The following is a 22,611-nucleotide window of genomic DNA, read 5'->3' on the forward strand; positions in this document are numbered from 1 at the left end:
GAATGTAATAACTCATCTATAAGTAGAAAAGAGACCAAGTAATATTTACATAAATCTTTAATTTCATTAATAGAAGACATTTATGCATTTGTTCATTTCATAATAATTATATTATACATTCTTATGTCGAGGGAATATACCAAATTACGGCATATTTGCTTTTACAATATTTTTCTAAACTATTTAATAAGCTAAATAAAAAATACAATACACTTACACTAAAGAATTTATTCTTGGAATAATAATAATAATAATAGTTATAGTAGTAGTGGGAGCAGTAGTAGTAGTAGTAATAATAGTAGTAGTAGTAGTAGTAGTAGTAGTAATAATAATAATAATAGAGTTCATAAGATCAACAATGTGCGAGCCGATCACTAGTCTCATCACCACGCGTGTAATAACAATCTTGAGTGTTCTTGGATTTGCTGATCGTGCGACATCGCGAAAGCATTATTTTCAATAAACTTGGTTTAGTAATCTTCTTCATTTAGCCAACCGATGAAATCATAAGCTCGGCGACTTCAAGGTCCTGCGATCGTACGGTGAACTGCATTGTGACGTGATTAGTGAGCACGAGTTTTGCCCTCGCGAGGACTTCCTTGCCACCGCGGAAGACGCCGGTTAGAAGAAGCGTATGCTGCCTCGCGCCAGACTTTATGCGGTCCGATCTCTCGACAGGCTCAAGCCCGAGAAACATCACGAGACTCTGTATCGCCTCCTCCAGGGTGGTGACGTTCGCACCCAAACCAAAGATCTGCTCAGTTGTGACGAATCCCCGCGTCGCCGCGTTTTCCCACGAGCTCGAGAAGTCGACGTTGCGGGAACCCGTGCCACGTACCTGATCTCGCACCGTTATTTCTAGGTCTTCCAGCTGCAAAGTAATTGGAGAATTTTTAATTCTTAAGTTAATGATTCTCGGCCCCGTTCTACTTGCTGCTTGTATTGTTCTGTCAAGCACAGTATTCGCGCATCAAAGTTAATAATTATTGTCTGAAAATTTATATGGAAATAAATGTATCGTAGAAAATTTCTCCTCTCCCGACGGTAAATTTCATTGTCGACATTGATACTTTAATTTTAATATAAGAATTTCTAACATTAACCGTGTTCTTTAATATTAATAGGCTTAACTTTCTATAATTTCTTATATTTAATAATTCGGCGAAAGACTTACCGTGTACTCGTCACCATAACCTTGTTCGGCGTCCGGGATTCCCGTTGACGGATCGCAATCGTGGGCTATAAAACGCAACGTCGTGGGTAGGGTTATAATAGTCGACTGAATATCCTCGGGGAATTTCAGTACTGTGTAGGTTGAGCCTAATTCGTTGTAAGGCAAGCGGACGCACGGTACTTCGCACACAATTGTATAACTGTAAAATCAATGAGTTAGAAAAGCTGGTGAATGCGCGCGACTTCGAGATCAATGCTAAAAGATATGAGATATTTGTAAAAATACGTACATATCTTGGTTGTCAACAGTGACTCGTACGTCTTCGAGAAATTGATCTGATAGAGTGTTCAGGCAATCGAACTGCAAAATGAGATAATCCGAGAAACAGTGCTTGATACATTTGACATTGTATTCGGTCTCCGATTCCGTAAGCTCGAAGACTGTCGATGATTTGAATAGAATTGAGTCGTGAATAATTGCTGATAGCTCTGGCACTTGCAGGAGCTTCTCCATGAAATTTTCTTCTCTCGTTAATCTCGGTTGTTGTGGCTTGACCGTTGCAAGTACTTCTTGCGCGGGTTCTTCAATCGCTTGTGCCGGAGGAATCTGCAAAAGAAAATGTTAAAAAATTTATGCTTTTTAGTTGCAAAGGCATAATTTAAAATTTTCTGATTACTTGTTGGAATAATGGATTAATTACACTAGTATGAAAATTTCAAAATTATATACCTTTGCTTCTTATATTAAACGTGATAAACGTTAAAAGTTACTTTAAATTAATGAATAATAATTTTAAAATGTCACTTGGAATTATTTCATCGTTGTGTCAGGTGATATATTTACTAATTTTAGCATGATTGGTTTATTTTTCAAATATGACGAAGCTACCACTGTTTAGCACACTCATTTGTTCTAAAGTCATGAATTATCCTATGTTACATTTTCTATTAAGAATTCTATGGAGTTCTGTCTATTAAAATCCTATCGTGTAAACAAAAACAAACTAATGTTTGGATCAAAGATGCAAAGAATGGTACGGATAAGCGAAGACGAAAAATCTTTTAAAACTACCACCTAATTCATTGTATTACGTATTTCACCTGGGAAATGTCGAATTCCTCGTCCATGGGGGATCTGACGTAATTGCGCAAAGCTCTCTCCAAGCTCGGTATGGAGAGCTGAGGTGGTTGAACGAGGGGTAGTATCGCTGGGTCGGCGTTCTGTTGAAGAATCGTGCAGTAGTATGTGGCGCGGTCGCGCACCTCGTCGTCGAAATCCAGTTGGCAGCGTGAGAGAAGGACAAGGATGTTGGGCAAGAGGGCGGGACAAGCGGCCGCAAAGTGTGCGAGAGCGGTGACAGCTGCCGCCCGTACACTCGCGCTCTCCAAGATGACGCGGTTGTAGATGAAGCGGATGTAGCGCGAGGGCTGTTTCGAGGTCGGGCCTTCTTGGCCCAGCAAGTGAAGGATGCGCACCGCCAGGGAAGTGTGCTCACAATCCTCTATGAACTCGCAGAGGTGCGCGAGTCCGGCCTCCTTGGCTTCCACGTTGCCTTCCATCACTGCGATTATCGTGTCCACTATGGCTGCCTTGTACTCTAGACCACCCTCGTCTCTCAGCATAGCTGCCAAGAAGTTCATCAGCACCGCATGTTTTCGTGGAAACTTTTGGCACAAGGCCCTGTAAAATAAATTCGATCATTGATTCACATATATTTTACCATTTGTAAATATTTTTCAGATTGCATTATATATGCAGTTACAATATAAGAATAAATGTCATTATCAATAAAACAAGAGCTTGGATGACATTATAATATATGCTTATAGAATTATTTCATTATGTTTCCATATAAAACAAATTATAAATTGATGTTAATGAAATACTACTAGAGAGAGTAATATTGGTATAATAATGATATTATAGAAGCATAAGTACAAAAGATAAAGATAATACCTTATAGCTTGTACAACGACTACTTTGAATTCGTCAGAAATTTCTGATACAAATGTTGCAATTTGCTTCATAAGACGATCTACTGAACTTTCTGCTCCTGTTTTTAGTAGGGTTGTAATAGCCAAAGTGGCGATCGATCTATTAGAGTCTGTTATTAAATTTTCTAAATCTAAATTGCACGCGATTACTGCCGCCGGATGAGACATTGCTACTTTGTTAAGTGTGCGAACAGCGGCAAATCGAAGCGTTGGTTTAGGAGATCCACTAAATAACTGTAATACACTGACGGCTGATGCGATCTCTCTTGTGCCGCTCCTTCCAAGATTAACTAACGCATGGGCAGCTTCGTAAACAACCATTTCTGATTTGTGACGTATGCAAGATTCTATAAATTCCAAAAATTCTGATCCTTCATCAACTTCTTCGACAAGCTTACAGGCCATTCTTATTAACATGCACGCTGCGTAAGAACTTTTAGGACTAGACCTCATTAATTTAGCAACTAATTTGATAACCGCATGTTTATCAGACTTTCTTGCCTGATAAAGAACACCTAAAGCATGATATTGGACCATCACATTATCTGAATTCAATGCCTCTTGCGCTTCATTCGCCCATCTCCTAGCTACGTCTCCTGAAACAGTCGTTAAATGTAACGACGATACTAATGCAGCGCTCGACACAGCTGCGGATCGATCGACGATAGCTTGCTTCATATATCTTTCTATGGCAGCCAACATTGCTCCATCTGTTATAGTGCATAAAGCACGTATGGCAGCTGCTCTATAAAGATCTTCTTTACCCGTCATATCTTTGGTCAAACTTGATGTAACAATAATAACATCTTCCGCGATGGAGCTTAATTCCTTTATGCCTAGATAAACTAAGCGTCGAAGTACAACGTCACGCGATTGGAAAAGTTTTGTCATAGCAAAGAAAGTTTCTGTGGCTTCTGTTGTCCCAAGTTGTTCACCTTGATTTAAAAGATACAAAATTTTTGTTAAAATGTGAGCACATTTTCTTGGATTCACTGGTGTATCATTAAAGGTACGAGCTTCCTGCAGCACAGTAGTCTTCTCCAAATTTTGAAATTGATTGCTTCCTTTTTGAGATAAAAAGTATTAAAAATTAGAAGTTAATATATTTCTTAAACCGAAAAAATTAATAACTAATTCATTTATATATGAATAATTGCGTTTGATATCCGTTTAAAGAGAAATGCAACGATAACCTTACTTCTACTCTATCAATCGCTATTTCAACACTATTCATATATATTACATGCAAATAGTTAAATTCAAAATGTTTCTTACCATCTTCATCTTCCTTTTTATCACGTTTAAAAGCATTCATTTTTCTGAAATGGAAAGAAATTTCATGAAAATATCCGACACGTCAGCTTATGTACAAGAACTACAAATAGCGGTAGCCATTCACCGTAATACAAGGCGCGAAATTCCAATCATCAGCAATTGTGTGCATAAAAAAATACATTTATTAATTACTCCTTAAATATAATTATCAAATTTGTTCTTCGAATAAATGCATAGAAAATATATTTTACAAATTTGTCTAAATACGAATTTGAAATTATATAAAACCCAATCGCTACTCGTTCGTATTTATTATATACAATAAATCTTTCGATAAGTGCCTCGGTTTAAATATCTACATAATGAAATATATTTCAAGCATATGTGTTTATTGCACGTGTGCACATTTATGTTCATAAATTAAACAATTTTATATTACAGTTTATTTTGTAATGTTAATTATATTTAAGGTTAGTTAATTAGTTGCACAAGCATAATAGATCTAATAATGGAGCCCTAATAATAACTTAAAATTTACTCTCCTATATATTAGTTTTAGAAATCAAGTCTTAAACTTAATTGTATCAAAGTTAAAAAGAAAAAAAAAAAGGTCTATCTGCAGTATTTGTGTTTAAACGGCATATAAAATCATTGAAGTTTATCGCTACAGGGTACAGTAATATTACCGATGTTTATTTTATTAATTGTGTACGTATTAGAACGCGTGTCATCACGCGCATCCGATGTAATCAAAACATTTTTACCATACGTTTTAATTTTGTTCTTAAACATTTGCTTGGATAGGAGTTAATTAGACTTGGCCATACGAGAAACAATGTTTTTAATTAATATATAAGAATTTATGATTATAATAGATTTACGCATTTTAATTTAATAAAGTAAATAATTTGTAATTATACATCACAAAAGAAATTATAATTCATTTGATGCGAATTGCACCATCAAATAAATAAAAGTATAATATTATATTAAAGTATTTGTTAAATAAAGTTTGTTAAATCGTTATATTAAATGTTCGTTAAATCATTATAAAAATATTATTCTAAGGAAGAATATACAAGTTTTAATATTTTTAATTGCTTAAATCTACCGTATATTTGGTATATTTGGTAACCAGTGGAAATCTCGACTCATTGTACTGTCAAAAAATTATAATAACTGAACTAAACTGTTGAGTTTCCAATCTGTATATAGCATTTCTGTATAAGCACTCCAGAGTAAATTTTTCTTACGTTGCACTTATCTTCTTTTACTTGTTACAACATTATTTTGGAGCTAAGTTCAAGTATTCAAATAAACCTGTTATTAATATGAATCATTTCAGTATAATGTGAACATAGCAGCAAAGAATAATAAGGAGCGAAAGATCCAACGACAACACAATAAACTTAAATTGTGAAATTCCTTTAAGGACTTCCAGGAAAATGAAAATTTTTGATTAATTAGTCGTTATTAGTGCTATTTTTAAGGATGTTCTCGATTTTTTTTGTTTATGAATTGTTTGAATGCTAAATGTTCTTGTTTAATGCAGGCTCCTTAATTTTTTTTCAAACATTATATACGTTGTTATTAAAATATAACAACAAAAAATAATAATAAGGTATATGTACAAATGAAATTTAACGCCGATGTTAATTTATTTTAAAGTTTAACTCCATTTTAAAACTTTTTTTTCTTTTTAATTTAAGTTTAAATTATAATAACCTAAACTTCTTACCAATAAAATAAGCTTTTGCGCAAATATTTTATAAATTTTAAAATAAAAACTTAAAATTTCAGTATGACTAATATATTTAAACAAATTATAATAAATTATAATATATATATATATATATATATATATATATATATATATATATATATTATAATTCATAATCATGTTACAATTCATTCAAACTTTTTATTATTAATTTCAGATGCCATTAAATTTTTAATTAGTCCAGTAGAATTTACAAAAGAGAAAACTTATAGAATAAATATGTCCAATTGTACATACAAAAGATGTTTTCATTCTTTAATGAAAAAATTTAAAATGAATAGTTTTCTATCTAATCTTGTTCAATGGTCTTTATGGATTATACAAAAACACTGGGTACCAAATAGAAATACAATATTGTATAATGTTAGTTTTACTTTAATTAATGAATAAATTATATAATATTTATTTTTAATTAATTAATGAAATATCAAGTGTACAATTTAATTGTACATCACCTTATCTAGTTAAAATCACTTTTATTTATATAATTAAATTTATTAAATTTTTCTAATTATCGATAGTCAATGGATATTGAAGCTTGATTTTTTTATTACTAAAAATATTTTCTAGTTTTCAGCTTAAACTTGTATGGGTACCGAGTGTTCAATAAGAAATTGACTTATGTAAAATTTGTTTGTTAAAATAACTAGTAAATAGATAATATTTTTAATTGGTTACTTTGTTTATTAAGTAATGAGGATATAATATTCTTATTAAGTAGATCACATTGATAGTGATTTGCAATATAAAGGTAAGATGTATTTCAATAGCAATTCTATATCATAAAATTATATTATTAAAATATTTTATCTTATTATTGGAGTGCAATTAATATTGTTAATAAATTCTTTATATATATATTTTTTTTTTAATATTTTTAATACTGCAATTTTTCGTAGATAAAAATGCCTAGTTGTTGTGTACCAACATGTAAAAATTCTTCAGCAAAAGGATATTTGCTAAAATGTTTTCCAAAAAATGATAAGAGACGGCTGCAGTGGATTAGAAACATTAACAGATCAAATTGGTCTCCTAATCATTCGCATCGTGTCTGCGAGGTAAAAATTACTGTCTAAGATATTTAGTCAGCTTATTCTTTAACAAAAATTTTCGTTAATAAATATTATATATTATATTTCATTTTCAAATGTATTTACGGGCTTTTAATAAAAAATGAAATTTATAGGCTCATTTTGCTCCTAGCATGTGGGAAAAAACCAGAGTTGACGGTTCACGTAAATTAAAATATAACGCAGTACCAACTATTTTTGGAGATCGCATAGTAAAAGATCATCTTACGATAGAGACTATGGTATTAAAACCACTAATACTTAAAAATACAGATATAACTGTATGTAATCTAATTTGATTTATTAGCTGTAATATATGAAATTATAATTGTTATAGGGTTCATCTGACAAAAATATCGATGAAGATAAAGATGCAAAGTCATTGCATAATAATTCTTTAAAAAGTATTGTTCTTTCGAATAATCAGACACTGATTAAAATTATACCTCCAGCTAATTCTAGTAATTCACAACCTACTCCAATATTACTTCCTGCCTCTACAATTTTTGGAGCTCAATCAATAAATCCCACAAGTGCCATTATAGTCAATAGCCAAGGTACAATTGTTAACTCGCACTCATCTCCAATAATATCCGGAGTAACTAGTATTTTAAAGCCACAAATAAAAACGACCAACACACAATCATCACCAATGATAATTTCAACGAATGCCAGTATTTTAAAAAATCAAATAAAAGCTGCAAATAGTAAAACACCAATAATAATTCCTGCAACTACAAGTATTCTTAAATCACAAAATACAATGACAAGTTCACAATTGACTTCTATGAATTTAACCAATGCAATTCAAGTAAAAACTACGAATACTCAACCAATATTGATTCCCATGACAACTAGTGTTCTTAATCCAGAAGTACAAACTACAAGTTCACAAGTAACTTCAACAATTGTAACTAATGCTGTCATTCCAAAAGTTGAATCAGATGCACCAAATTCCGAATCACTTTCAACAAAAAATTGTGTCAATTCTAGTATTAATAGGACCGAACTAAAAAGTGTAACCCATCTACCAACTTTAACAGCAAAGACATCTGGCATTATTTTAAATAAAGCACAGGCAAAAAAAATAGAGGATGAACGTTTTGATAAAATGGATAAACTTTTATTAAAGCAGTTAAAATTAAATAACGCTTTAAGAAAAAAATTAAATTTAATGAATCATAAAATACATCAATTGATAAAAGAGCAGAATAGTGATTATAAAGCATTTTTGGCAGATGTCTTTACCGAAGATCAAATAAGAGCTCTTGAATTAAGGCACACTAATCCAAAGTCTATAACTGCTTGGTCTCATAAAACAATGATGAAGGCAATAAAATTAAAAGAAGAATGTGGAATTCGTGGATACGAGGAATTGTTAAATCAGAATATGCCACTTCCATCTATTCGAACAATTTCTAGGTGGTGCACCGCAAGAAATATGCCAATACCTTGATCCTCGTTCATTGCCAATATGTATTTTTATTTTATTTTTATTTCTGCTCCAAGAAACAAATTTTGTAGAATATATAGTTTAATAGTTTAAAGCAATATTTACTTTATGAATGATAAAAAAAATAAGCAAGATATATTTGCTTACACTTTCCAATTATCATTTGTTGAAATGAAAATTATTCTTTTAAGAATAAAACATTAAATAACTTCTATGATAAAGAAAAAATAAATTAGTACTATGCAATGTTTTTATATAAGAAAAATAAGTGATTATTATAAACTCTTAAAACAATAATTATTATTATGTTTGGGTTTTTAAGTGTATGTATATAGATACACATATATATATATATATATATATATTTATAAATCTGGATTGTAAATAAATTTTTAAGAAGCAACTCGATTTAAAATATGTTTTTATACATAAATTTGTATAAAAATGTGAAAAAATAATTGATTTATTTCTAAAATTAATGTTTTTTATCAACTATGGTTGTTTAAAATAAAATCGAAATAAATTAACACTTATGAAAGTTTATCTTCCTTATTACTTGTATAATATTTTTATGATTTAACAACTATATTACTTTTAATTTATCATCCTACATATTATCGAAATTTAAATGAAACTTTTTACCTCAACACTAAGAAATATACATTTTTTTGTTAAGCGGTTTAAATTTAATATATACTCGTAAAAAGTAGAATAAAAATTATAATAGCATATAAATAATGACATAAGACGAGGTTATAACTTTCAATAATATGAGAATATGAAATCACGATGAAATGAGCAAAAATATACGAAAATAGTCTTTGTATTGAGAAGAGACTTGTATTAAAGGGAACAGACTTGCGCTTGTAGCCAATTATCTTTCTTTGTGTGCGTGTTATTGCATTTCGCTGGCCGTGGTAAAGAGGGGAAGCGAACGAAAATGAAAGAGAGAGAGAGAGAGAGAGAGAGAGAGAGACGTTCAATGCGCTCGAGTTCGAAGTAAAGTAGGTACTATTAGGTATACGGCTGCGCTGCAGCTTCACACACATATGTAAATCAGTCGCTTGCATCCTCTTGTCACAGCAAAGCTTTCCCGTGACCGTACGTATGCGCATGTATATACTCAAAGTTAAAACTTGATTTATCAATAATAGTATGCGTGCGTATTTCGTCTCGGCTTTCCTTGTAGCCTCAACGGGGCATTAGTAGTGTTTCGTGGTGCTCGAGAGTTGGAGAAGTAGCGGGTGTCTGGACCGCCAAGTGTATTTCGCGCGTAATAAGGGGGCAACATCCGTGAAAAGTGGAAAGGATGTTCGATAAGGTCTCACGCGCCAGGTCGTTGCCCATCATCGTCATCGGCGAGGAGGAAGAGGTGGAGGATCGGAGTCGTCGACTAGTCGAGTGCAAAGGGACGAGCCTCCCCCGGACGACTGAACCACCTTATCCACGTCCTCGTTACGGTCGTTGCTGCTAGTACCGGCAGCCAATATAATTATGGCCATCTCGAGCTGGATGATTTGGAATCGAAGACTTCGTTCGAGAAAGCCTCAAAGACGTATGTTTTTACTCGATAAGCAGCCTCGAACGTAATCTTCTCTCCCAAATGGGTTAATAAATTATTATTGTTTTCTTCCCATAGCAGGTAGACATGATCACGAGGACAACTGCGTGGAGCTCGACCTGTCAAAAGGTTAGGATCCTAACCTCACACTTGCCGCCGTTTTAAATATTTCTCACTTATTTATGAATCACTGCGCAACTTCTTCCGTAAATAATATTTATGGGAACGTTCCTCAGGACGCTTTCTAATTTACCCATTGCTCGACTAATTTTAAGATGTTTGCTAGATACGGAACGACTCGCAAACTGCCAAAAATTGGAGTATTTTCATGGCGCTTCGACATACAACGGACATATTAAAGGGCCAATGTTGCATTTTTTGTTTTTATTTTGAATTGTTAATGGCAGATATTACAAAAGAAAATTTTTTAAGAATAATTATAATTCAGCTTTAATGACAATTCAGTTGACGATAATAAACACTTAAAATAAATTTATGCTTTATTAAGATTTTAGTGTATATAATTTTCTTACCATTCATGTGAATTACTTTTTTGTTTTTAATAATTCTTATTATATAAAATATAATATTATTAAATTATTAGTTAACCATTTCTGCAAGTTAATAAATAATATCTAATATATTTTATTATAGTAATTAATAGAATTACTTTAATGTATGTCTGTGTATTAAAAGTTCTACATTTGTTTTAAAACTAAAATTGACATGTTCAGCGATTATGAAATCTAAAAATAAATATAAAACTATTGCTTTTAATACGTATCAAAAGTTGAATACATAAAAAATGGACTATTTATTGGATTCTATTTATTCATAAAATATTTTTGGAATATTCGTTGTATTATTAAAAAGCGATTTTACAATTTTCTAAGTTTTTAATAAAATAACTTCCTTTTGTAACTGGTGAACAAATTAATTATCTTTTAGAAATAATCCATTCATTTGTTATGTAATTTTAATTATTTTATTCAATCTTATAGATTTGAAAGATAATATAACAGAGACTTTGGTCAATTTATGTCAACAAAATGGTATGCCTGGTGCCAAAAAGTTGGCATATCTCAATGCTATTACTAAACTTGTTAACGAAACTGATGCTCCAGATTATGGATACAGTGCGGATGAATTTTTTTGTTGGTAAGTTTTTAGTAGTAATGAAAATTTTTAAGAATTAATAAATAATTATAATTTTCCAGTCATTTTTAAGCTGTAGTAGAATTTATTGGAAATATTTCGTGCTCATTGTTGTGAGGGTGATTGCCAATAGAGATGTATAAGTGGCATGTTAATTGTACGTCTAATATCTTATTACAGTTTACGCGTGGGACTTGTGCACGAAGCGACGCAAGTCAGAGCAGCCGCTCTCAGAGCAGTACGATATATGCTCAGAAAGGAACAAGATGTTATAGCAATTAATAAGCTACAGTATCCATATTTCATTGCTCGCAGTATGGATGTCAACATACGCAATGAAATGGAAAGGATACAAGCCTTAAGACTTATCAGGAGAATCCTCGTCCTAGCTCCGAAACATTTTAGTCCAGCACTAGCTCGATCACTTATTAGCATTATTAGTGGAGGTATAGAAACATTTATTCAAAGTATATATTAAATTTTATCTTTTTCAAACGATTAAAAATTGATTAATAAAAGCAACGATGAAAAGAAAGACACTCGAAGCGATTGATAAATTTTTGCATTAACATTGTTTTACTAATATGGTTACAGGCAGGGATAAATTAAGTATTAAAAAAAAGTGTAAATAAAATTGAAAGACATCTTTTTATCATTAGTAAAACTAATAATTTAAAAAATTTTAATATTACAAAAGAAATATTGATCACATTCGTTAATTTAATTTTTTCTTTGCTAATATATAGTTCGTAAAATATTAAAAAATAATAGTATAATAAAGAATTTCATAAAACTACGATACCTTAGTATCATAATGGAGACGATTGATCTGATTGAATATATTATTTGCCATTGTTAATTTAACTTACTATCATTAAAGCTAAATATACTTATTATAAATAATGCTTACAGATGTAGAAGAGAAGGACCGAGCTTTTCGCGTGTTCCTAGCCGTGCTTTGTGAGCTCGGCGTGTTAAACTCGAACGTCCTTATAAGTTGCGGTGGTATTGGTGCATTGGCGCGCGCTACCACGACTGGCCAGAGTCCAGCGATTACGGAGGCAGTCGTCGGCGTCCTTCTACGACTGCTCGCCAATCCGGAAACGAGGAGCAGTGTTTCGCTCCTGTGTCTCGCTGCTCCCTACTGCGAGCTCGAATCCGTCAACCTAGAACGGCCTAAAAAAGAATTGGATCAGAGATTTGGCAGCAGCAAGCACGCGCTGCTCAGCGTACTAAGATCTTATTCTGGTCTACTGCACTTTTGCCATCCAAACGAGAATTCGGGCCTCAAAGCAATTTCCGATATCTTATACGTCGAGCAGCTTGAGGTCCGTCATTTCTCGCTTAATTCGGAAATAATTTTTATATTATTTTTTAAAGATCATTCGAGGGTTAGGAGATTACATTGAAAATTATACTCGTATATTACGTTATATTACATTAATTTTTCAGTGTAGATGAACTCAATTATTTAATGATATTGGACGTTTAATAATGGACGCATTATATATATATCTCAATAATTTTTATAAACAATTTTAATTCAACGATATTAAATAATTATAATTTAATTATATTAAATAAAAGTATTCAGTTTAAAAAAATATATATCTATATATACATACACAGATCTCATTGTGTTTCAGATTTTTTATAAATCTTGATTGCCTTGAACAATCTATAACAAAATGTCAATAAATAATATTCTCAATATATTATCAACATTTGGCGTGCTCAAATAACAATTGTAAAATTAAATTGCAGGTAAGAGGAGCTGTTTTAGAGCTTCTATACGAATTATTGGGACTACCTTTACCGGCGTGGACCGATGAGCCCGACGTAGCTCTTGCAGCTGTTGATCCGAGTCGTTTTAGGGATTCCTGGAAATTGTCGGAAGGTTTTGTCGCGGCTGAGGGCAGAACTATTTTGCCTCCCTTAACAGCGCACTGTCCAAACATAACGGAATTGCATTTAGCTTTATTAGTATATATTTTATTAGAATGTGGATTACACAGAGCACTAGCTGAAACTATTCTTTCCTCTGACACATTCATTTCTGTAAGAGCAGCGGTTCTTCTTGGAGCACTGCTGCATTTAGCACATTCGCTTCTTCCTCCTGAGGTACGATTAATTAATATGAGCTAGTAAGTTAATTTTCAATTTTCAATAGCTATAAATGCCAATATGAGACATTAATTATGAAAATTATATATTTTCTTATATAAGTAATGTGAAATGTTGCGATTAACTTATAAGTATTAATATGTAAATAATATTAATGATCCATACACTTAGTTATTTGTGCTCTTTATAGTCTATGAACATGTAATTACTCAAAATTTCATCTTATTTATGAATTTTAAAACGTACATCTTGATAAACTCTGTATATGGGCAATTAGAAAGTTGACCGTCACAGTAAAAAACAACGAATCAACGTGTTCCAAATAGAATGGATAGTAAAGCAAAGAGGCCAAAATATACATAAAGTATTGAATAATTTTTAACAACGTTGATTTATTGTAGCTTGAATGAAAAAGTATGGTTTGTTGTGAAATCTTAAATGATCCGCTTGTCTCTATGATGCCGAAGTATGAAGAGCGCTATAGTAATCGCCTGAGGCATTTTCTTGGTGATGCGAATAGGTCTGCGATCTGACACCGCCGCTGCCAAATCTCCTAGAGCATGCGAGCGCGGGTCGTCATCAGGCTCTCGCAGCCGTCGCCATACTTGGGCGCATGCACGCGATGATGCGTCGCCGACCGACGCCGGCCAGCCTCTTCATGGACCGACTCCTGCAGGCGGGAGCCTGGCTGAGGCCCGGACTACCCCGTAGCCTACGACGACAGTCCTCGATACGTCATTGGTTGCGCCGCGAGTCGCCCCTTTCGCAGATGTTTAAAGATTCACAGGTGCTCAGCTCAAAGGATGCACTCGCCTGGAACTGGTCGGCAGTCAGGTCGATACTTAGGTCTAGGGACAACGCGTTCAGGCTGCTTCACGATTCCGATCATCGCATGTTCATCAAGAAACTCGTTAGGTGCGTAGAATATGGCGTTGGATAAGTCTGACCTTTTAATTTTAATATTCATTTATAAATGACATTGCAGTATGTATATTTCGAATAAATTGAGCCAAACTTTAGATTGATAACAGAGAATTTTGTTATAGCTTATTAAAGACATTTCGAAAATCAATGCTCGTCGTATAAAGTGATAGTGCCCCGGTTTCTGGTATCTTTCTTGAATTTGGTAATTTGTGGTAACGCAATCACAATTACAAAAGTTTTCAAGTAAATAAATCAATGACTGCTTTAAAAATGATTAGGTGCACTAGCATTTTATTATCACAATTTTATGAGCAATCGTTTTTCTAATAGCTTTTTAACCTATCATTAAGACGATTGTAAAAAGTTTGTAAGTTTGTTTACTTTAGATATTTTAAGCCATCATCGAATCAATACAGTCGAATCGAATTGGCGACATACGCTTTAATGGCTCGCGAGGCAACCTTAGCCGGCTGTGAACTAATCAATCTCCTTCTGGAGCTCCACGAACCTGACGGCACCCGCTACCTCAACGAACTCATAGGTGACGTGGCTGAGCAAATAATGTCCATCCGACTGGCTCAATCCGCGCATGACTGTCTCTTCTCTCCTCGCCACGTGTCCACCAGCTGCTGTCAAAAGTACTTTCTGTTCATCGGACAGCTGAGTCACTCTGTGCGCGGTACCGACGTCCTCCATCGCTTTAATCTTCTCGAGAATTTACAAGACCTTGCCATGGCGACCAAACACGACTGCTACGTCAAGCTCATAATATCAAGTCTGGATTATACGAGGGAAGGTCCTAATCGGAGAGTCATGACTAAGATAGTACAGGATGCGCCCCTCGAGAGCACGCGAATGTACGCTACGCAGTTTCTCAGGATTATATTGAGGGTCAGGATAATGGGTGCGCATCAGTGGGCCATTAGATTGCTATTAAATAGACTGAACGACAGTAGCAGGGTTGTGGCGTTTGCGGCACTCGAAGCACTTCATGAAGCTTGCGAAGAGCTCGAGTATCTTGAAATCTTGCTTCAGAAATCAGAGGTAAGATATATATATATATATATATATATATATATATATATATATATATATATATATCACAGTTATCTAAGAAACCCTCCGACTTAATTTAAATGTTGCACTTTAGTTAAAGCATGAAATTCTGCGATTGACAAGCTATTTATTGCATTTGAAAGTGATTAGTAACTGTTTAATATAATATAAAAGTATATTATTTTAATAATTTTACTACGTTGGTATTTAAACTATATTGCGCATAAATATTTTCAAGTTTAATAAAGGCTAGAGATTCGATAGAAGGACCTTATTGAAAAATTCATTATTTCATCTCAGCACATCAATATTTTGTAGTTACTATTAATAAAAGTATTTTTTATTCCTTTTTTTTACTACGTTTTAAGCTCTAACATGTAATCCATCTTAAATGTTGTATAATTTATCAAAGATTTAATAAACAAACAAAATAATTATTAAAATAAACTTATTTTGAATATATGTCGAGAAAATATTAATATTTCAAATATAATTTGAACTATAAAATAATTTAATAAAAAGCTGAAATTTTTGTTATCTACAGAAGTAATATATTAAATTTTGAATTCACTTCTTTAGTACATAACTTATTTATATATATATATATATATATATATATATATATATATACATATGTAGCATTGTTGATCATTTTTTAAAATTCTGCCATAAATCACCCTTCGCTCTATTCTTTAAGATGAAAAAATGTTTAGATACTTGAATTGAATTAGGCAACATTTAAAAGTCACAACGCGTGCATATTAACAAAAAGCCTGATGTAAAATTTTAAACAGGAGAAGTGCATGGTAAATTGGGACGATTGGCTGCGTAATCTCGGCGATCGTGGCTACCTCCTGAAAATCCGATTGTACTCGCTCCGCTCAGCTTTCGGTTCGCTGCCGTCGCCAGCGGAGGAGCTCGAGAAGTGGATGAAATCGGGAGGTCTCGCGGAACGTTACGCAGGCCTTGTCGAGCGCGAAATCCACGACTCTTTAACTCGTCGGCAACGCGGCGAGAACGGTAGCTACCTCAGGCGCACCAACGGTAGCAGCGTCCTCCCTAAGGACGTATTCGTACCGCCACACCTCGTTGGTCAGCTCGTGCAGCACGAGCTCGGATTGCAGCTGCTGCTCAGACGGAACGTACTCCAAAGGTGCGCGAGGATCGTCCAGCGTTTCAGGATAGAGTGCAACAACGGCGGCGGTAGCTCGGCCCAGGGCAAGGACTGTCCAGGTTCAAAGGAGGATGGCAGGGGCGATGAGAAGAAGAACGACCTCGAGTGTAGCAGGCTGGAGACAATCGTCGACTCGGAAAGTACCGATCGGTTAGAGACCCGCGTGAGTCAGAAGACCGAGTCACTGGTCGAGGTCAAAAGGAAGCTCAGTCAAGACGACTCGAGGAGGACGACGCCGGAGAGAAGCTGGAGAAGCGAGCTCGACTCACGCGAGGAGAACGTCTACGGCCTCGAAGGTACATTCCAGTATGAATGAATTTTCGATTCCATCACCAATTTTATGTCTTTTGGTATTTAATTATGTGATAATAAGATTAAGAGCTGCAATAAGGCTGAAAAATGTTTGCATTAATATCGTAAGTAACAAAAATCGATATTTACAACAGAAAGCCATTCATGATATTTTGCGAGAAAAAAGTTTCCAACTTATTTCCTAATAATACTTTTCAATACGTATGCACTTCAATACGCATACACGCACTTAAATAACACGATTCATAGAATCCTCCATTGTTTACCAAATCCCCCCCCCCCTCCTTACAATGCATAATATATTACTTGATTGGTCGAATGTACTTTCTGATAAAACTTGTATATATATATCTTATCTATAAAGCAAAATTTATTGACATCTATCACCACGATGGCAGTGAAATTGACATGATGACCGTTCTATTTCTCCTTTCTCCGCTCACCCCCCATTGTGTATTTGCATTAACATGGACTGGATAGCGGTTATGAACATAAGCTCGTTTCAGGTCGATTAATGAAGGTAAAATCAGCGCTTTGGGCACTGGGTCACGCGGGTACCTCGTACGCCGGCGTCGAGCAGCTGAGCAACCACGGCATGGTTGAATTGCTAACCTCCATGGCAGAATCGTGCGCCTACTACTCGGTACGCGCGACCGCCATGTACGCACTAAGCCTTGTAAGTAGCAATCGCGCGGGTGCGGACGTCCTCATCGGCCACAATTGGCCTTGTGTGCGCTACAAGAGGGGCGAATATTGTCCGATCGTCCAACCGATAAGCGGCGGTGCTCGGGGTCAGCGATCCCCGAGTCCTCTGCCAGTACAGCGTCACCATCGCAGCCTCAGCGACGGGAAGCCCGAGCTGTCGGAGACGATGGCTAAGCGCCAGAGGAACAGGTCTGAGAGCGCCGCAACTGACGTCGACTCCAGGAGATACGCCCTGCCGGAGCGAGGCGAGACGCCCAGTCCTCTTTCTAGTGTACAGCGACTCAGCCAACAGGACGCCGAGGGTTACGCCAAGCTGAGGAGCCTGCAGCGACATCGCAGACCAAGCTACTCACATAGCAGTCTTGAGGTTCGCCCTCCTTCCTGACCTTGCACTCGCTCTACTCAATATTACCAAACTCTCTCACTTTTTTTTTGTCTTAGCAATCGCACCATATTCTTAATGTTCTTTTGCGTAGTACTTTATTACGGTTTTTGCTTGTCGTTTTCCTTGCTACGCACTAAAATCGTGAATGACTTCTTTCTTAAATAGATGTACAGTTTAGATGGGAGGCTCTCGTTACAAAGTCTGTCAGAGTTCGAATCCTCCCGTAGCTGGATTGCTGATACAGTACTCGCACCAGAAACCCCGCCACCGCAATCCTCAATCGCAACGTCGACGATTCAGGACAACAGCGATAATCCCCAATACATGGGCATCAGTCTGCCACGAAAACTCAGCTCGATATTTTCCGAGATTACACCCTCAAATACGCTCCTCGAGAAGACCAAGTCTCGATCTTACTATGAGTCTAAGCGACTTCAGGTAAAAAAATTCGACATAAAATAAAAAATTCCAATGTCATTTCAATTATCGTCGGTGTGCATTGGCTTAATCCGATTTTTATAGAACGTTAGTGCGAGTGAATCGTCGATATTGCACGAAGACGGAAGATCGTCAACCCGATTGCTTCGCACCGACAAGCACCAGCAGAACCCAAACGAGAGCGACTCGGAACGTCTGTCACCGATCCCCGCGATAGTGCTCGAGAGCAGGATGAAGACGGGCTCCGATGAGGTCACGACGACAAACAGACTGAGCATCAACGAAAGCGACTCGGAGTATCCCAATTCCCAAAATTATCTTGCGCTGCCAGATGAGAAGCCCAAGCAAAGGACGATCTCGACGACGAGGCAGAACGCAAGCGATATGGACGAAGAATCGAGCTCCGAATACGAGACGACGAGCGATCATTCCCGATTGTGCCTCGTATGCTTTCGTGAGAGGAGCATCTCCAACGACTCGGTTGGTGCCGAACAAGACTCCCGCCGACCCACTGACAAGACTCGAAAGTAAGTTAAATTGAAAGTAAATTAAAGTATGAATGGTGAAATAATTTTTTTTTTGAAATTCAAATTAATCGAAGTAGTTTTTTTATGCGTTATTTTATACTATACTTTACGCATTTTTCTTTTACAGAGAGATTTTAAGGCATACGCAGCGTTTAGCGAATCCAGTTTTTTATAGACATAGTCGACAGACGCTACTTAGACTAAGGCAACAATATCCTAATATTTTTCAGGTAAATAAAACGTCGTTGTATAGAGTTTATATAATGAGGTTGTCATGATTATTAATTAACAGTATTGATAATGTTTGCTCGATTGCAGGATGTGTGTATATACTCCGAGGTAGCCGCTCACTTGGCAAATAATACCTACAGAATACAAGCGAGGCGATTCCTTCAAGAATTGTTCCTAGATTCTTCATTCAATGCAGTAAGTACAGTCACGCCCAATATTTTGATTAAGTTAAGAGAACGCTTAATGCAAGCCATTAACGATTGATTATATTGAATAATTCGTAATGATGTAGTGTAATATAAACATACAGAATCAAAAACTTCTAGCTCTACGAGGAACCGACGGTAATTCTTAAAATGACTGTGAATAAAGTAGTGGATAGGCAAGTCTCGCCTCAAGTTCCTATATCGAATGCCGCGGACGTAATGAGTCCAACACAGAAGCCGTCTAGACCTTTGGAGGCGAAAATAAATGGAAGACTTGCGATATCTTCGGAGCCGCAAACCGATCATTTATCCGTGGTCACGGAGGAAAGCTCGACGACCTTGATCGATTCACCGAGCATCGTCATCGTCAAATCTCAGATACCGTCTAGTGGTGGCTTGCGATTGCTCACGGAACAGCGTCTCAGTGATGAGAAAATCATCGCCGAAATCCTAAAACCCGAGGAACGGATCCGCGTCTCGAAAAGTTCCGACAAAATGTTGAAAGCTGCGGGAATCAATACAACCATCAACCTCGACTAGCTGCTTCGTACGATATTTCAAATTCTGTACATATTTTATATTTCAGAAAGTAGGCAACTGTAATTGTAAAATAAAATTAAGCAAATCACTGCCGCACTCTTGTCCTTTCTATCATATTAACCGTGTCATTTTCGTATTGTTTTTTGTTTTTACATGAAGCAATTTACTGAAAAACGAAACAGGACATCTGGCTTTTAAATTATTATTCATTTTTTATCATTTTTTCCTTTAATTTATTTACAAATATATTTAGATTTTTTACTATTACGAGCGCATAATAAAAATGTATTATTTATCAAAACTGAACCATAAATTTTAATGAATTGATTTATTAAATTTACCTTAATATTACATACGAGATAACAGATTCAATTTCTCATAATTCATTTTTTTAGTCAAAATAACAAATAATTCAAAAGGTGGCAGCATTTTAACAGAATTCAATTTATTTTTATTTACAACGTTCCAACTGCTGGGAATTATTTACATTGTAAATGATTGACAGCCAAATTTTCGAATCTTAACAATCGTAAATTGTTCGTAAGTACGTTAAATTAAAATTAATTGAATTATAAATTAATATTTATTATCTAGAGAAACGCTTTGATTTAACAATATTAAAGTAAATAATTAAAAATATTATCTATGCAGATATTTTGATTGGTGCTAATCAAGATTTTTCAATATCAATATATTTGGCTCAAAATTAATTTCTATGCCAAGTGAGAACAAAATATTTTGTTCTGATAAATATAAATTTTTATCAACAGTTTACCGAATTAATATAGGAATATATATAAGAAAGTATTCAGATTCCGGAATGCATTAAAATTATGTATTTAATACGTTGTTAATATCTATTAATAATCATAAAATAAAAATTTCAATATTAAATAATTATAAACAAATTAATTATTATACAATATTCTGATAATTTTTATTTCTATATTTTACCTTAATATCATAAATAAAAGTATATTATGAATTTCTGCTTTCTTAACATAAATTTAATTGATAATTTAAGTTTTCAAATGTACAGTGTACACACATTAATATAACAGTACAATTTATACGTAATTATGTTTATTTTAATAAAATCAAGGTTTCGTCGTGGTTAACAATCGGATACATCTAATATATCATTGGAAAATATATCGACTTTAATTTTAATTCAACAAACCTTGTGTCTGAAATATTCAATATTATAACAATAAAAATAATAAATTGTCACATAAATAAATAACATTTTATTAAACAATTTTATTAATTTGTTAAATTTAATTGAATGTGCATAATTTAATGTGCTGTTTTATATGCGATATTATTTTGACGATAATTAAGAAAAAATACTTAATTTTTTAATGTTTTCAAGAATTTCAGAAATTATATCAGCAGATTTAGATTAGAAATTCACACTATCAGAAATGACGTCTTGTATAATTAAAATTTAATTAATATATTTTGTATATTTAATTTGAAATAATGCAGAAATTGAAACGAGTTACTCTTAATGCATAATTTTTATTAACGATTTGTATAATGGCACGTTAAATAAATATATTAATTGTTTTCTATATATTTAATTTAATAATTTGTTTTGATGTTTGCATATATATATATATATATATATTACTATAAAATTTTTACAAAATTAATAAATTTGATTTATCTGTTAAATAATGTTTTAATATCTCTTTTAATGTTTAATAATTAACTAAATAAGAATGTTGAGCTATTTGTAAATTTCTTTAATTAATTTAATAGAGAATAATACAAACGTGCTTTAGATAAGATTATGTTAACATGATTCACTATTCATTAGAGTACGATATCTTGATATAAATACACCGATATAATGTCTAAATATAAACGTATGCACATTTAAAATCATTTAAATTAATCATTGTCAAATAATTTTTGTTATGATATAATTCGTATCTTATTTTTACACCACCATAATGGTATAATCTTTTAAAATTCCATATTTTTTTTTCTATTTTGTATTTTTTACCCCAATATCATCGAAATAATAGCATTACATTCTAAATATAAACAATTAATTATATTTTAATTTTCTAAATTATGAAATTCATTTATATACAATCATAAGGCATTGCGTTAGCAGAATTAAATTTTTCCCTAGCTATCATGTTGTTTACTTAAATCTGTTTTATTTTCAAAATAATTACCAATATATTAAATTAGTTTAATATGTGCATCAGCTAAATATTGCTACTAAATTAGACCTGTTTTCAATCAATTATGTATTACTCTTTATTAAAATGCCATTATCGCAAAGAATGTTATAATATATTGCGACATTATTCTTAGATTAATAAACTTGACAAATGAAAATTTTTCCTTTACACTATAATTACACGATTTTTAAATTTATTTACATTATATAGACGCCATCTAGTGGTATAATATTTACAGATAAAGTAATCTCAATTAAGATTAATTTTACAGTTTATCTTTTGATAAATATCGCGGTGCATATATTAACAAACTATGAGTAATATTTACC

The 22,611-nt window shown here is 33.7% G+C and overlaps 3 protein-coding genes across 4 annotated transcripts; 2 read left to right on the forward strand and 1 right to left on the reverse strand.

The window, feature by feature from the left end:
- Window positions 1-325: 325 nt before the first annotated feature.
- gammaCOP (coat protein (coatomer) gamma) lies at window positions 326-5,689 on the reverse strand. Of its 2 annotated transcripts, XM_011497551.1 has the most exons (7): window positions 5,555-5,689; window positions 4,444-4,487; window positions 3,131-4,232; window positions 2,275-2,854; window positions 1,464-1,780; window positions 1,175-1,373; window positions 326-871 (listed from the first exon to the last, which is right to left on the reverse strand). In XM_011497551.1, the coding sequence occupies exons 1-7, from the start codon at window positions 5,596-5,598 to the stop codon at window positions 488-490; spliced, it is 2,670 nt and encodes an 889-aa protein (XP_011495853.1). In that variant the 5' UTR covers window positions 5,599-5,689; the 3' UTR covers window positions 326-487. The 2 variants fall into 2 exon arrangements, with proteins under 2 accessions (XP_011495853.1, XP_011495854.1); XM_011497552.1 differs by lacking the exon at window positions 5,555-5,689 and having other exon boundaries at window positions 4,444-4,555.
- Window positions 5,690-6,880: 1,191 nt separating this feature from the next.
- On the forward strand, window positions 6,881-8,798 carry LOC105360608 (THAP domain-containing protein 5-like). Its single transcript, XM_011497553.1, has 4 exons — window positions 6,881-6,974; window positions 7,123-7,281; window positions 7,410-7,535; window positions 7,631-8,798. The coding sequence occupies exons 2-4, from the start codon at window positions 7,129-7,131 to the stop codon at window positions 8,747-8,749; spliced, it is 1,398 nt and encodes a 465-aa protein (XP_011495855.1). The 5' UTR covers window positions 6,881-6,974; window positions 7,123-7,128; the 3' UTR covers window positions 8,750-8,798.
- Window positions 8,799-9,809: 1,011 nt separating this feature from the next.
- Window positions 9,810-20,222, forward strand: rictor (rapamycin-insensitive companion of Tor). The gene is made up of 15 exons (XM_011497814.1): window positions 9,810-10,301; window positions 10,389-10,436; window positions 11,309-11,465; window positions 11,643-11,908; window positions 12,375-12,790; window positions 13,227-13,583; window positions 14,107-14,501; window positions 14,897-15,554; window positions 16,361-17,036; window positions 17,559-18,124; window positions 18,308-18,580; window positions 18,665-19,107; window positions 19,235-19,337; window positions 19,426-19,533; window positions 19,665-20,222. Exons 1-15 carry the CDS (start codon window positions 10,241-10,243, stop codon window positions 20,082-20,084), a joined length of 4,947 nt encoding a protein of 1,648 aa, XP_011496116.1. The 5' UTR covers window positions 9,810-10,240; the 3' UTR covers window positions 20,085-20,222.
- The last annotated feature ends 2,389 nt before the right edge of the window (window positions 20,223-22,611 follow it).

This window comes from Ceratosolen solmsi, unplaced genomic scaffold (assembly GCF_000503995.2).
Source record: "Ceratosolen solmsi marchali unplaced genomic scaffold, CerSol_1.0 scaffold47, whole genome shotgun sequence".
In the NCBI taxonomy this organism is placed as follows: Eukaryota; Metazoa; Arthropoda; class Insecta; order Hymenoptera; family Agaonidae; genus Ceratosolen; species Ceratosolen solmsi.

Coding starts and splice junctions, on each gene's coding strand:
- LOC105360608 (XM_011497553.1), top strand. CDS start 7,129: ATGCCTAGTTGTTGTGTACCAACATGTAAAAATTCTTCAGCAAAAGGA. Junction 7,282..7,409: donor ATTCGCATCGTGTCTGCGAG/GTAAAAATTACT, acceptor TGAAATTTATAG/GCTCATTTTGCTCCTAGCAT. Junction 7,536..7,630: donor ATCTTACGATAGAGACTATG/GTATTAAAACCA, acceptor TAATTGTTATAG/GGTTCATCTGACAAAAATAT.
- rictor (XM_011497814.1), top strand. CDS start 10,241: ATGGCCATCTCGAGCTGGATGATTTGGAATCGAAGACTTCGTTCGAGA. Junction 13,584..14,106: donor ATTCGCTTCTTCCTCCTGAG/GTACGATTAATT, acceptor TGATGCGAATAG/GTCTGCGATCTGACACCGCC. Junction 19,108..19,234: donor CCCACTGACAAGACTCGAAA/GTAAGTTAAATT, acceptor TTTCTTTTACAG/AGAGATTTTAAGGCATACGC.
- gammaCOP (XM_011497551.1), bottom strand. CDS start 5,598: ATGAGTCGAGATTTCCACTGGTTACCAAATATACCAAATATACG. Junction 2,855..3,130: donor GTCGTTGTACAAGCTATAAG/GTATTATCTTTA, acceptor TTTATTTTACAG/GGCCTTGTGCCAAAAGTTTC. Junction 1,374..1,463: donor ACTGTTGACAACCAAGATAT/GTACGTATTTTT, acceptor TTGATTTTACAG/TTATACAATTGTGTGCGAAG.